Source organism: Bos javanicus, chromosome 11 (genome assembly GCF_032452875.1).
Source record: "Bos javanicus breed banteng chromosome 11, ARS-OSU_banteng_1.0, whole genome shotgun sequence".
Taxonomy (NCBI): domain Eukaryota; kingdom Metazoa; phylum Chordata; class Mammalia; order Artiodactyla; family Bovidae; genus Bos; species Bos javanicus.
In genome coordinates, this window is record NC_083878.1 from 95,185,483 (window position 1) to 95,201,418 (window position 15,936).

Consider the following 15,936-nt stretch of genomic DNA (forward strand, 5'->3'; position numbering starts at 1 on the left):
TCACAGCTGCCGGCACCGCAAGCGGGAAAGCTACCGGATGAACACAGCTATCGTTACAGACGGCATCCTCCTCACAAGATAGGTTTTAGGACAGAAGCTGTCCGAGGGCCACACCATGAGGCGTTTGATGTCTTCTTCTCTTAAGCAAACCCTCAGGAAGGCGAGCCCTCAGCGAGGAGGCTCCTGGACCCAATGCTCAAGGAGCTGTGCCAGAAGGTTAAGAGATGCGCAAGACGAGACAGGTGTCTTCTGTTCCATGTAAATTAAGAGTAGCCTTCAGGCGCCTGGCTAGTCACCAATAGGCCCGTGGGTAGACAAAATTTAGACACCCCTGTCTTATGGGTAATTTGTAGCTTCCAGCTCTTACTGTCAAATAACTCAGGGAAAAAAAAAAAAAAAGATCCATTACAAAGCTCTCTTTTTATTTTTCATAATAAAAAACTCGGTACTTTCACTAAAACATGAGAATTTACACGAAATACTCATTTTCTCACTTACAGCACGCTTAGGGAAAGCCTCAGTCGTCCAGGGAATGTTAACGCTCAGTGGGCACATTTCAGTTAGGAGGGCCTTCTATTTCATCTGTGGCTGGAGGTTTGCTTTGTAGCTCACCCAAAGTAAGTCACATGAATTAAGACAAAAACCACCACATTTTGGCATTTCTGGGGTTCTCTCTCAATATCGAACTCCCCATCTCCTCAAAAAAAAAAAAGAGAGAAGAAAGGAAAACAACAAACACCTCCACGGGAAGCCAGAACAACTCCTTCATCAGGAAGAAAGGCAGCCCAGCACAGCTCCCACCACAGGGAAAGAGGCGTCAAGCCCTGCTCAAAAGTGAACAATGGCTGAAAGAAACGAAGAGAATGACAAAGACAAAACCAGGACAGCACAAAAACTGTTATTTTATTTCACATTCTCTGATAAAAGGCTGCTCTTCACAATGGACTTGGATTAGAGAGAAACAAAATATAAAATTCATGTTGTCTTCGGATGGTAGAATTGTGTATAATTCTGAAAAGTTTCCTTTGATACTATAAAGCTGTTTCAGTAAATACTGTTTTTAATGTGCAGGACAGAAAATCTTCACAAAGGGCAGTCAAAAATATGCCAAACAAATAAATGCCCCTGGGAATTTGTGTAAATATTTTTAGTATTCAGAAGCAAGGCTTAATAGCTTAATGAAGTAACATCTGTAAGATGATAAAAATCAAAGCAGCTGTGGTAAGCTCAGGCGTGCCTGGGCTGAAGGACAAGGGTTCAAATCTCAGCTTTGCTGCTCCCAGGCAGGATGGTGACGGGCAGGCCAGTGAATCCAAGTTTCAGGTTTCTCATCAGTAAGAAGACAATGACAGCATCCCTTGCAGGGAATTATAACTGAAAATAATGTGACAGCACCAGCAGACACTGGCACAGGGACACCTCCAAATAAGCTTTAAATTAAAATAATACAAAGCTAAAAAAAAAAAAAAGACCTATCATATATGCAATGCTTTGTACTGTTCTCTTACGGCCCAACCGGGGCCACGCCAACGGAACACAATCTAAACCAACCCTCCCCTGGGGCTCCATAACCTGTTCACAAACAATAAACAGCAGTTAAGGCTTCTAACACTAGGATTCATACATACACAACCACGTTAGAGAATCAGAACATTAACTCAACATCTAATAGTCACTGAATCACAGACTCTGGGAGTAAGACAGATTCTACTGACAGAGATCTCCGACTCTTGCAGGGGCAGGAAGGACAAGGGCTGGGACAGCAGAGGACGGACAAGGTTGAATCCTGGAATCAAGTTTCACACCAAGTGCCTGGAGACGGACTTGCTAACAGCCTGAGGCAGTCGCGAGGGAAAGGCTTCTGGGTGAGGCCCTGGATGAGGAGTATGAACATTCAGAAAAGGCATTTCTGAAAGGAGGCAGCACGGCAGCAGTGGGGAGGAGCAGCTGACAGGAGGGCGCGGGCGGGGCCTGTTGCCACAAACGCCTGAGGTACCAGGGGAGGAGGAAGAGGAAATGAAACAGGAAAAAGGGTCCAGAGCCAGGCTGGAAGGGAGGTGACGCCAGCAGAGGAGCACTGAGGTCGAGAGCTGGGAAGGAACTGGCACTGAGAAGCGCGGGAGAGGATGGTCAGAGACTGCAATGGGGCCAAGTGGCTGGTTTCTGAGCGGTCTCTGAGCGGTCTCCAGGACAACCGTGGTCACCCCTGGACCCATCCACACTCTCAACATTTCCGGCCAGATGTTACCTCACTCAGCCTCCAGACTTCCCCATGCCAATCCTCCTTCCTAAGCCTGCCCCAACAACGAATCTTACCCTATCATCTCCTGCTTGAAACAGCAGACGGGAACGTCCACGACACAGACAACTCAGCCTGTACGATGGGACTCTCCGGACTTGCTCTCCAGCCGTGCCTCTCCTCCACCCTCCTGAAAGCCCAGACATCTTCATCCCTCCCTGTCTTTGCTTCTACTGTGCCCCCCACATGGAGCACTCCCTTCACCCATCCAGCTAAACTCTGGCCTTTGACCATCCTGGTCCCTTACGCACCGCAGGGCCTGAAAAATCTTTCTCTGGCAGGTAGGGAGCAGGGTGGCAAATTCCTGGCTAATTCCTACTTACCATTCAGGTTTCAGTTTAAGAGCTACTTTTTCCCATCTTTCACCTACCAGACTGGCAAGAATACCCAAAGTAGGAGAACTTATAAGAGAAAGGCATTATCACATTCTCCTGGTGGAATATAAATTACTGCTGCTGCTGCTAAGTTGCTTCAGTCGTGTCCGACTCTGTGCGACCCCAGAGACAGCAGCCCACCAGGCTCCCCGGTCCCTGGGATTCTCAAGGCAAGAACACTGGAGAGGGTTGCCATTTCCTTCTCCAATGCAGGAAAGTGAAAAGTGAAAGTGAAGTCGCTCAGTCGTGTCCGACTCTTCTCGACCCCATGGACTGCAGCCTACCAGGCCCCTCCGTCCATGGGATTTTCCAGGCGAGAGTACTGGAGTGGGGTGCCATTGCCTTCTCCAGGAATATAAGTTAGTGTTATCTTTTTGGAGGGCAGTTTGGCAACAGCTCTCAAAAGGTAAGATGCACTCACCTGTCACTTTTAGGGGCTGCCCAGAAGCTGTATTTCCTGTGTCTGGGGAACCCCACCACTCTAAGAACAGATGACTGAACTTTACCCACCATCAACAATCTAGCGCCCACCCTTTCCTGAAGGAACTCTCTGACTGTGAGTGAGATGGCAGGAAGCCTCAGCTCTGGATGAGGCAGCCGGGGCAGCAGAGTGAGGAGAGAGCAGGCCTACGCCAGCCAGGCCAGCAGTGCTGTCTGCAGATTCTACCTTTGCCTGCAACGGGCCCATGCGGCAGCATGCTTTCTGATACTGTTCTCAGCCCCACACCCAGGTCTTGCCCTCCCAGCTATTCTGTGAGTCATCTACTATCCTTAAAAAAAAAATTCCTCCTTTCCTAAATCATCCAGTGATTCTAATGCTTTCAACAGAGAATTCTGAGCAACATGCATGCCCACCCTAATCCAGAAACTCCACTACCAGGAATTTATCAGATGTATTTATACAAGCTCACCAAGACACACACTCATCAACAGGACAAATGGTCACTTAAGTCCTGGTACAGACATACAGTACAATTCTAGGACAGTGTTATTATAGATTTGATATTGATCTATAGGCACTGATACAAAATTTTCTTTGAAACAAGTTAATAGGAATGGAACAATATTTACAGCATAACTTCAGCAGTGTATTTTTAATAGGAATACACAGATAGATAACAGATAATAGGGATCTATAAAGGTGGATCATAAAATGCCTCCTGAGAAAAAACACAGTAAACTCTTAACACTGGTTACTATGAAATAGGGACTTATCTTTCACATATTTTCCTGCACTTGAATGTTTGTCATGTTCATAAAGTACTTTTCATTTGAAAATGTTTTCCTGTCACTTGTCCAATAAGGACTTTCCAAATACCCATTATCCACATACTCCTTCCTGTTAGAAATTCTCCCTTATAATTTGTTCTTTTCCTCCAGGGCACTTAGCACAGCGCATTCTTTCAGATTAATGTGTATTTATTAATGTGTACTAGATTCCTGTCTAATTCCTGTCTCACACACAAGACTATAAGCCCTGAGGATAAGTGCTGTCCTGACCACTACTTTCCCAGTACCTAGCACATGCATGCTCAGTGGCTCAATCGTATCCAACTCTCAGAGACCCCAAGGATTGTAGCCCACCAGGCTCCTCTGCCCAGGAGATTTCCCAAGAAGAATACTGGAGCGGCTTGCCATTTCCCTCTCCAGGGGATCTTTCTGACCCAGGGACCAAACCTATGTCTCCTGCATCTCCTGCAAGGGCAGACAGATTCTCAACCACTTCGCCACCTGGGAAGCCCCCCGAGGACATAGTAGAGGCTAAATAAATTTCTAATAAATGAGTGAAAGTAACTTATCCTTCTTTTAAGATTCAGCTCAAGTGAAGTGAAGCTTTCTCTTCCAGTTTCCCCCTTGGGCCTCCACGGGCCTTTGTACCTACTGCCCTTGTCAGTTTATACATCTATCTCCCCCCTTACACTGCGAGTATGTTGAGGGCAAGGATCCAGACATCCACTGCTCTGTGAAGCCTGCTACAGTGCTGTTACACAGAAGGCACTCAAGAAATAGTCGATAAATAAATGAACAGATGGGAACAAACAAACTAAACCTTAAAAGTAACAACTTACTTGTGTCTCTAAAATCGGATGTGACTGGTATCTTGCTCTTCTTAATCTTCTATGAAAGCAAAGCCAGACTATGGAGAGTAATGATCTCTAAGCAGAAGTGTGGAGCCGTCACCGTGGACTCACACTGGACTTGGAGGGAAGCAAGATCACTGTTGGCCAGGACAGAGCACTAAGTGGACTTGCAGGAATGAAATGAGCAGACACAAATCTGCTTTACTCACTTTCAACCACCTTTCCTAAGTTTGGGATGATGCTCATAAGACAAATTACTACAGTTCAAAAGCAACAGAAACCAACTCAATTTTCCCATCGTAAAAATGAAAAGGCCTTGTATCAATGCTAAATTTTCTGATTTTGATGATGTCATCAAGGTGATGTGAGGAAACATTCTAAAGGATTTTGAGGTAGAGGGTTATACTGTCCACAATTTATTCTCGAATGGTTACACACACACACACACACAAATAGTAAAAATCCACCAGAGAGCGAGCAAGAATGTGGTAAAATGTTAGGTGACAAAAATGAGTAAAGGGTATATATGACTATTCACTGTACATTCTTGTTACCTTCTTGCAAGTGTGAAAATTCTTTTAATTAAAAAAAGAAGAAATGAAACTACTTAATAGAAAAGACTATTCCACCTTTACTACCATTTAAAGGCACCAGATGGGGAGAAATAAAAACAGTATCTTGATGGGGATAACAAATAAAATGGAACAAAGAATTCAAAACAATTCTAAAATTACTGTATCTTCATTTTAAAATAACTATTCCATATGGTATCTGGGGGCAAATCATTCTTCTCACAAACAGGGAACATCTGTTGTATACAAACCTCATAAGAGGCTTAAGTATTAAACGCAATGAAATAGCAAAGTCTCACACTAACAATTTTCAGACTATTCAAGGCAGCAGTTATCCCCGGCTCTGCAGAGCCAAGATACCGAGACAAAAAATGTGAGAGTTAAACAACATCTAGAACAGTGCCGGTTACACATGGCCTGTTCAAATTAGATACATGCAATTTCACTCAGAAATTGAGCATGAGAGTTACATTCAAAAATCCCAACTCTTCTAATGTAATTTTAATCACTTTTTTTTTTAGTTATTAAAAAACAAATACTCATCTAGCATTTAGAGCTAAAATACAAATGTACCTAAAATGTGTAATGACCTAAAAAGTGTAGCTACTATTTGTAGAACAGGCACTGGGCCAGATGGTTTACATACATTATTTTTAATCATCGTAACCTGTACACATGGTGGGTATTATTGACACCATTTCAGAGTGAGGAAATCATGGTTCAGAGAGGAACCTTAAATGTCCAGGATCCCTCAGAGATTAAATGGCAAACAGAGACTCTGTCACTTAAAAACTCTCTGCACGTACCAGGCCTGTTCCCCCAAGGCAGGCCTCCAGTCTAGCCTTCCTTCTGCCTGGGAGCCCCTTTCACTCAAACCTCACCTTCTTCACGAACCTACTGTAACCTTCCAGTTTAACAGTATTATCTGGCTTCCACCCCAACATTCTCAAGTCCCCTTACACTGCATTAATTTTTTTTTTAACTTTCTGTTTTGAGATAACTGTCAATTCACAGGCAGATGTAAGAAATAATAAACCAAGTTTTTGTACACAGTTAACTCAGTTTCCCCCAAAGGTAGTATCTCGCATAACCGTGGTATAATATCACTTATATTATGTTTTTTTCTCCTAGTATTTATTGCTGTCTAACATAAAGCTGTTGTTACTGTCTGTCCACACCCACTAAAATATAAACTCCTTGTAGACAAGACATTTAGTCTAAATTTTGTTCACTGCTGTATCTCAAGCACACGAAACAGGCCTAATGCCCAGGAGGAAATCAACAGATGTTTGCAGACGGAATCAAAGCACATTGTGCTGCCTCTTCTATCAGGAAATAAACCAGCTCTTTTAGAAACTACTTTGGTAAATAAAGAGGATTCTGAAACATCAGGGAAACATTACACTCACCCATGGTGACATAAGGCAACTTATCAGTTGATCCATGAGGATAGATGCTGTAGAGGTGAGGTCCAGTAACATCTACTCCCCCCAAAACTAGGGCTGCACCAATGTAACCTTGATACCTGATGATCAGAGCATGCATAAGAAAAAAAAAAAAAAAAAATGAGTTTACATTGCTTCACTATAAGTTATTCAAAAGCTGCATGAGAAGTCAGACAACAAAAAGTTTTTCTTTCACTACTATTGCTTCATTAAATAGCTACTGTTCTGATGGGTAAAAAATACGGAATGGAGCAAACATACCTGAACATCTATCAGTCAAAAAAACTGTAAATTGTATGAAGCACCCATGTGCTGTACATCATCTCTGCCTCACAACCCCCTTCAAAAGAAGACACTATAGTTCTTATTGTAGAGAAGGAAAAACCAACCCAAAGACATTAGGAAGTCTCAGAGCCAAGCGTGGCTTACTCCGAAGACCACGAACACCCCTCCCATCAGACCTCTGTGATTCGCAAATAAGGTCCCTTCCAAGTCAATAGTGAATTGTCGCCGAACTAAAACTGTTCAAATTATCAACCTCACCACAGGAAAATCCCTTATGTCAAAATACCTTTCCCTTGAATAAATCCACAAAATTATGGCAGATAAGAGCTCATACTGAGTAAAAGAAATAAGTATTTCATTATGCAGGGAAGTGAACCATGAAATAACTCCATGACAGTTTATAAACCCATTGCTACTGTCCACAGTTTAAAGTCATCTCTCTCAGGAACATGGGAGAGACATTTTCCACCAGACCCCATCTGTTTAATTCTGCACATATTCGCTCCTTTGGACCCTCTACTTGGTTGGTTTTACACTTCTATAGATTTCTTTCCCTATATATGGATCAATTTTTTTTCCATTAGAACTGCTATACTGGATAAACATGCTGGATTTAAAGTTCTCCAGTGTAAGCCTTTTGGAGAAGCCAATGGCACCCCACTCCAGCACTCTTGCCTGGAAAATCCCATGGGTGGAAGAGCCTGGTAGGTTGCAGTCCATGGGGTTGCGAAGAGTCGGACACGACTGAGCGACTTCACTTTCACTTTTCACTTTCATGCATTGGAAAGGGAAATGGCAACCCACTCCAGTGTTCTTGCCAGGAGAATCCCAGGGATGGGGGAGCCTGGTGGGCTGCTGTCTATGGGGTCACACCAAGTTGGACACGACTGAAGCGACTGAGCAGCAGCAGCAGCAGTTTAAGCCTTTAGCTCTTTGGGAAGAAAAATGAAACTAAAATATGCTGAATTTGCCTGATGATACAATCATTAAAATTGATACAAATAAATTAACACAAAAACCAAAGTCCTAATTTTAGATTGTCTGAGACACAGTTACCCATCAGGAAGTGTTCTAGGTCAAGTCCAATACTTCCTGTGTCCCTTGATTACCAATACATTACTTCAGATCTTCCATTTATAAGTGAAAAAATAAAAAGCAGGGAAGGATTTTAGAAGCAGTCTCAAGAGGGAAGACAGGCCCAGACAGGGGAAGAAATTGGTCCTAAGCCACATGAGCTGGCAGCAGGTTCAAGAGTAGATCTCGGAACTCTGGGATAAGAAGTCAGAGAATCACCAGACCCACCACTCCCACCCCAGCCCAGTGCTTGATCCATATACATATATATATATTTATATATATATATATATCTATCCTGCCAAACAGACTGTTTAGTTAAAGTCAATAATAACCAGCTAGTTCCCTTCCAAGCTAAAACATAATCTGCTTGATGCCTTTAAAAGAGTCTAAGCTATTTTGGCAAGTCAATGAAATCCTTAAAAATTGATCCAGAAATTCTATTTCCAGGAATCTAATTCTAAAGATATAAAAGGACAAATATGCAGAAATGAATTCATAAGAATGTTTACTGCAGTAACTGTTTATGATGCTAGAAAAGTGGAAACAGTCAGAACTACCTAAACTAATACAGCTAGCTATACAACAGAACACTACATAATCATTAAAAATCAGGACCCGTTTTTCACACACAACTGATGGTAGTACAACTTAGAACAATCTCTCGGCTACAATTTTGGCAATATGTATTAAAATGTTAAATGTTCCTATCTTTGACCCAGCAATTCCATTTCTAGGAATTTATTTTAGAATATAGCCTAAAGAATTAATAACACAAGCACCTAAAGATTCTACACTCCAAAGGATCCACAGAATACCTTATAATTAAACATCTTAAAACAGGCAATATTGTTACTCTTTAAAAATTGGTTAATAATATAGATTACTGTGATCCAACAAAAATTAAGATGTTGCTCAATGGCTCTTAAATTTTTATGGGGCATAGACCCCTCTAAAAGAGTGATTAAAACTGTGGAATCCTCACCCACAACAAGTGTACACAGATGTTTTTCACTCTTTCAGGAGAGTTACAGGTCTATAGACTCCTCCACAGGCTCAAAGTAAAATCCCTAGATGCTGAGCTAGCTCATCTACTGATGGGAACAATACCATAATACACTATTATGTGAACAAGGCCAGTTACAAAATAACACAGAGCAGTATTCCACTTTTGCAAACACATATATGAGCATGTGTATATGCAGAGTATGCTGCTGCTACTGCTGATGCTAAGTCGCTTCAGTCGTGTCCAACTCTGTGCGACTCCATAGACAGCAGCCCACCAGGCTCCCCGTCCCTGGGATTCTCCAGGCAAGAACACTGGAGTGGATTGCCATTTCCTTCTCCAATGCATGAAAGTGAAAAGTGAAAGGGAAAGTTGCTCAGTCGTGTCCGACTCTTAGCGACCCCATGGACTGTAGCCCACCAGACTTCTCCATCCATGGGGTTTTCCAGGCAAGAGTACTGGAGTGGGTGCTATTGAAAAGGTCTCAAAAAGCAGATCTCAGTTTCATAGTACATGTGCTTCAGTGGCAGAATGTCAGTTGAAATCTATTTCCTTCCTGTCACATTTGTTCAGTGTCTGAATTTTTTACAATGATCATACATTACTTTTATAATAACTTATGAAAAAAAGATTATTTTCTTTTTGAAATATTCCAACATGGAAATTACTCAAGATGCACTCGTAGGTGAAAAGATCAGGTTATATTACCAACATAACCTACAGACAGAAAGCACAACTGGGATCCCATTCTGGTAGAACAAAATATGTATTATTAAACATGGAAAAACCCTGAAGAGTGTACATTAACCTGTTAGCATCAACTGCTTATGCGTGGTAGAAATTCAGATAATTTCTGTTTTTTTTTTTTTTGCTTATCTATCTAAACATATATTAGCTTTTTTACTGTGAACATGCACTTACGGAAAGAAAGACAGAAGGAATGATCAAATGAATGGACAAACAAACAAAAAGATTAGAAGCATTAATGTATATACAAAGCCAAAATGTGATTCTCCCTAAATGGCAAAGTTTTAATTTTTTCTTTGGGCTTTTCAGTATTTTCAAAATTTTCTACAATGGATATACATATCTTTTGTTAAGGGGGGGCAAAAAGTACAATAAGTTTTTAAAGCCTCTGCATATTCAAATAGTTTCCAGAATATAGACTAGTATATCAAACATTTCTGATAGACTCAATAAGAAGGTTCCATATTCAGAAGGAACAAGTATCATTTACATCTTCTACATCTAGTCAACGAAAAAAAATAAAACTACTGTTTAAGTAAGGAAAAAGATGCTCACTTGTTTATCAAACCCTCTTTTCTCACTGATTCACATACAAGAAAATGGATTATTTAGGAGGAAAAAAATAGCAATAAGAGTACACCCTGTACTCTATTTCAGCCTCTGAATGAGGATCTGTGTATCAGGCCCTGTACAAGGCACTGCATAAGCTTGGTTCTTTATTCATTTCCTCCCCAAAAGTTAGAGAAACAGAACTATTATCCACATTTTATTGAGGTAGAAACTGAGGCTAAGAAGAGTGAAGTGAACAGGCTAATGTCACACAATGTAAGCACTGTAGACACGATTTGAAGCAACGTTCTAAAGTCAAAATCTATGCTTTTTCCCCCCCATACTAGTGACTCACTTTATGTAACTAGCAAAAATGTCAAAAGACAGAACCATAATGATCCTGGCATAAATTTTTAAGTTTTCTTCTCAAAACTTTGATAAAATTCAACTTCTACACAGTATGTTAACCAAAAGATCAAACACTGAAACAAGAGATTTTAGAATTTCTGAAACATTCTAAAGAGATCAACAGAAACATCTAGCTAGATTTAGCTAAATGCTTTAAATGACGTTGCAAGCAATCTTGAAATAGGCTATTTACTGTAATTTTACAAGCTTAAAAGTTGTTTTAAATGTAATGCACCACACAAACCACAAGAGGGAGCTTTGCATTTAAAATCAAAATCACAAGTGTCCAGTTATCCTAACAACAGATGTACTTTAACAAGTTTTCACACTGTCCTGGAAGAATCTGATAGGTGATAATTCTCTAGTATTAGGATGATGATTACATACATAAACAAATGGAAACTGCTGACATAAAGACTCAGTACAGTCAGGGTAGGAACTGGATAAGTATGACTAGGCTTCCTGCCATATGACTCATAAACCCTGGGATCTTCCACTGCATAAAGGGGGAATTATTCCACTGGCCTTGCTGCACAGCTACATTAAACCTCATGTCCACTTACTGAGGGCCCAGGGCCATGAAGACGAAGACCTGCAAATTCACGGGAAGGCACAGGCAGATAAGAAACAGGGAAATGAACCACAAGGACTGACATACCAGAACACACGCTCTCACTTCTAAAGGCAGCAATAGCCAATCAGTCCCAGATTACAGCCCACTTTATATGAGAGTTTATCGGGGAAAAAAAAAAAGCTGGAAATCCATATTTTAAGTTCAAAGCTCCCAATTTATAATTATTTGCCACTACTTTTTAAATACACTATGTGACCCAAATGAAATTTCTCTACAAGCTGAATATGGCCTGTGAGCTGCCAGCTTACAATCTTTGGTCTCTGTTCCTGCCCCCCTTTAAAAAGTCTTATGTAGGTTGCTTCATGAATGATGAGGGCCAGAATAAAGGCCTCTGATCAACTTTTCAAAAAATTTTTAAAAGGCATCAAGGTGTCCCTTCTATAAAGAAGGAAGAGGAGAGAATTTGTTAAAGGTAAGGCAGGCACAAAATGAGAAACCAGTGTTACAACTCAGGACTAAATGCCTCAGCTATTTCCTAAGCATTATTATATACCACACTGCCTCTCTTCTCTTTATGAGAGCAAATGAAAAATGGACTTAAAATGTGAAAAGTGTCTAGACCTATACAAACACAAAGTGATGGTGTGACTATTAAGGACTAAAGAGAAACAAAACTACTAAGAGGGACTCTCTATGGGAGTCAGTAGGGAGGGAAGGTAAGGGCAGGCAAATGACTGCACCTCTTTAAAGTCTCAGTTCGTTCACTTATAATTAGAGATGTTAACAGCCCAATCGCAGAGCTAAAAGGATAAAGTGAGCTCATGCATAAAGCACTTAGCACACAGCCTGGCACAAACAACTAAATGTTGGTTGATATTCATACTATTATACCCACTCACAGCTAACTACAAATTGTCACTTTTCATTTCACTGTTACCTTGCCCCTAAAAGAGGGAGAGGAAATAATCATTTGTGCATGTTCACAAGATGAACTTAAAGGTTCCTTCCAGCTCTACCTTTCTAAGAACAAAAAAGGTTTTTGTATCCAGCAATACCCTAAGCCTCAGGAAATTATTCCATTGGTCACATGTGATTCATTTATCGGAAAAAAAAAAAAACAGACCCCATAAATTCAAATACATTATCAAAAGCCTTATGAAATTAAAGTGGCTTTTCAGTAACAACTGATTTCTGGATTAAATGTGTATTTCTGAATGCTTTTTCTCTAGCTTCCAGGGCTCCCTTGGCTGAAAATCTAAGACATGAGAAAAAGATGCTATAGAAATCCCCATCCTGAAACCTTACCTGAAAAGCATCTGCTTCAGCATCCGGTTGGCCGTCACAACTCTGGGAAGGCGGCCAGTGGAAAGGGAATGGAGCTCCAAGTTGGAAGAAATAAGCTGGGTTGTCATGTCTGTGTCCGCTGCTGTCCCAGCACCACAACAACTAAAAAATACAATTAGAAGAAGTGTGGCTGAAATTTAATTACCAAAGGGCTCAATTAGAAGTGGAGCTTCTTGGACAACATCCACAAAGGTGAGGGACATAGACAGATGTTTTTGAGTAAACATGCACTGTTACTACGCTAACCAATCTTAAATAAACATATAATTAAAAGTGCACATCTAATTACATGTAAATATATTTTCTGTAGCGCAACGGAACCTTTCAAATCATTAGTTTCTATGTTAACAGTGTGCATTTTATGGATCTAAGAAAACACTCAAGTTGTACAAAAGAGTAAGGAATGTTAAAAGTCTTACAGTTTACATCTACCAAATATCTACTACTAGGTACCAGTCATTCCAAAGTGTTGAGGATAAAGAAAATATGACACAGTAACAGCACTTGATTTCAAAGTTGAGTATAAGAGACATATACTACAATATAGTAGCACAGGTAGAAAATGCCATAGGAAATTGGAGGAAAGAGCAATTCTGATCTTCGAGGTTTCATTTGAGCTGGATTTGGAAGGAGAGAATAAAAACACTATACAAACAGAGAAGAAAGAGTATTTCTAAGCAGAGGGGCTCCCAAAGCACGGGTAAAACAGCTTGAACATGAGAAGAACAGGGACATGAAGGAGATAGAGACAGTCCAGGTATAACTGGAACACAGGGTGATAGCAGCTAAATAGGATGAAAAGATAATCTTTTTGTGAAATCGTACATGACTTTTAATATCATACTAGAGTTTCAATTTCATCCTGAAAGCGGTGTGAAATGTGAAAAATCTCTTGAAAAAATTTTAAAGAGGAAAGGGAGATCTATGAGATCTGTGTTTTACAAAACCCAATATGGCAGGAAAGTGAACAATAGAGAAAAGACCAAAAGCAGAGGGACCATTTAAATGACAACTGCAATAGTCCAGCTGAGAAAAAAGAATTCAAACCAAGGCCTCAGTAGAAGGATAGGAGGGAGTGGATTCAAAATGCACACAAAAGGCAGAACTGGGTCAAAACTGAACTAAAGCAAAAAGAGAGCTAGAAGAGAACTAGTTTATGTCGACGGAAATGCCATTTAAGGGAGACAGAAAGAAAATACAGACTGAACAACAGGTTTTATTAAGAAACAGTAAATGCAATTTTACCCCTGATATGTTTACAAATGAGTTATTCGAACTAATCAATACTTACTAAATGTTAGGAGATATGAAGTGTATTTTTGAACAGTTCTTGTCTGCAACAACCATCCCTTCAGTTGCCCTTGTATCTGCTCCAAGAACTATGCCATCCTGTTTTTTAAAAATATATACTTTTAAACAACTTCACATATACAAACAGTCCTCTAGTTCAGGAAAAACAATACTGACCACACCCTGCTCCCTGAACCACTCCCCCCACCCACTGAAATATTGTGCTATACTTTCAGCATTCAAGAAAAGGCTTATTAATAAGCATTACTGGTTGAACCCTCAGTAGACAGTAGAACTATCATTCCTGTTTTTAAATGAGGCTCAGAGATTCAGTAAATTCCTTACAAATCACGGAGCCAATATGAGAAAAGTCTGGATTAAGATGCAGAAATCCTTCCATTAAATTAGCCAGGTCTGTCCATTTCTTTTTTAAAGATGTCACTCTTAATCTCTAACAACAACAACCAGTTATCTCTTTTGACCCTTACAACAATTTAGATCAGGAGTTATTATGTCCACCTGGACGGGAAAGTGTGGTTGCGAGAACGAAAGTGACCTGCACAAAGTTAGAAGCAACAAAAAAAGGCTAAACAGTTAAACAAATCTCGTTTCTCCCACTACATCATTCTGTTTCCTCAAATAGTAACGTTAAGACAGAAAACTGGCTTCCTATCGAAAACTGCAAAGCGAGGTAAGAATATAAATTGTCGATAAGTGCACAAAAAACTGACACTCTCTCCTAAAAGACCTCTTCCTGATGTAGCAGGCTGTAAGATGTGCCCTTCCTCACACAGCCCAGAGAAGTAAGAGAGACCAGGCGGCCTGGTTCCTGCTGCTCTCAGCCAGCTCCGGCTTACCTTATAGACCACACCTGCGATGGTCGTCCCAGTTTTCCGGGCCGTTGGAAGCTTGTACCCTTTTTTTGCAAAATCGGCTTCCAAGACAGCATTTCTAAGAGCAAATGAGAGAATAAAGCGTTGAAGGCCAGGACCACATTGTGCCACACCGGCAGGAAGAGTATCTAATAGGGAACTCAGGAGAAGGAAAAACGACTAGCATTTGCTTTCGCGCCCATATGTTGGCTGGTTCCCCCCCACCCCCACCCCAAAAGAGGGCTGTCCCGATTTACTGCGAATAGAGTGTCTGAGAGGACCTGCACCACGCCTAAGGAGACGGAGATGGAGGGTGTCCCGGTGCGCTGGCAAAGTGGACGAGCGGACCCGGCCTCAGGAGAAAGCCACGCTCAGGCCCAGATTCCCCTGAGTCACAGGGGCCGCGGGCCGCGGGCCCCTTCTGTCCAACCTTCGTTCGGACTTCCTGGCCCAGACCGCAGCCCAACTGCGACCCCGACACCACACTCCTACTCCCGCCCTGAACCCGGCCCCGGGCAAGGCCACACCTTCGGCAGTTATCGAAAGAGAAACCTCCAACCGGTGGCTCATACACTGACACAGCCGCCATCTTCCCGAAAAAGTACTTCCAGGCCGGGGGCGGGAGCCAACAAAATGAACAAATCACTTCCGGCGCCACCGGCGAGCTAGGGCTGAACGGGCGGAGCAAATTCCGTGCTTGGGCGATTGATCTTAGAGGTACGGGCTCCTAGAGAAGCCTGGAGATGTTTGGAGTAGAGCGCCTCAAGTAGAGTGGAGGAGAAACTGACGCCCGGAGTAGGGGGAAAGGACTTTTTATCTAAGGTGGACACGCCACAGACCCGGCATCCTGCGGTGTCTACGGCAAATTCGATCATGGGGATTCAGAGACAAGCACACCCAGTTTCCAATTTCTCACTAGACAAATTTCCACAGCCCCACCGCCTCCTTGCAACTCTGAATTTGTTTCCTCTGTTGTCAAGTGGGGAAAACAGCTGCCTAAAAAGGTTACTGTGAAA

General features: G+C 41.6%; 1 protein-coding gene across 1 annotated transcript in view; it reads right to left on the bottom strand.

Annotated features, from left to right (window-relative positions):
• PSMB7 (proteasome 20S subunit beta 7) overlaps positions 1–15,622 on the bottom strand; it is a 57,415-nt gene extending 41,793 nt beyond the window's left edge. The window contains exons 1-5 of the mRNA XM_061433500.1: positions 15,448–15,622; positions 14,906–14,999; positions 14,050–14,147; positions 12,720–12,860; positions 6,736–6,851 (exon numbers count right to left, since the gene is read on the bottom strand). Of these exons, the coding sequence (XP_061289484.1) occupies positions 6,736–6,851; positions 12,720–12,860; positions 14,050–14,147; positions 14,906–14,999; positions 15,448–15,509 (511 nt within the window). The 5' untranslated portion in view covers positions 15,510–15,622. The remainder of the gene's footprint in view (positions 1–6,735; positions 6,852–12,719; positions 12,861–14,049; positions 14,148–14,905; positions 15,000–15,447) is intronic.
• Positions 15,623–15,936: the final 314 nt, after the last annotated feature.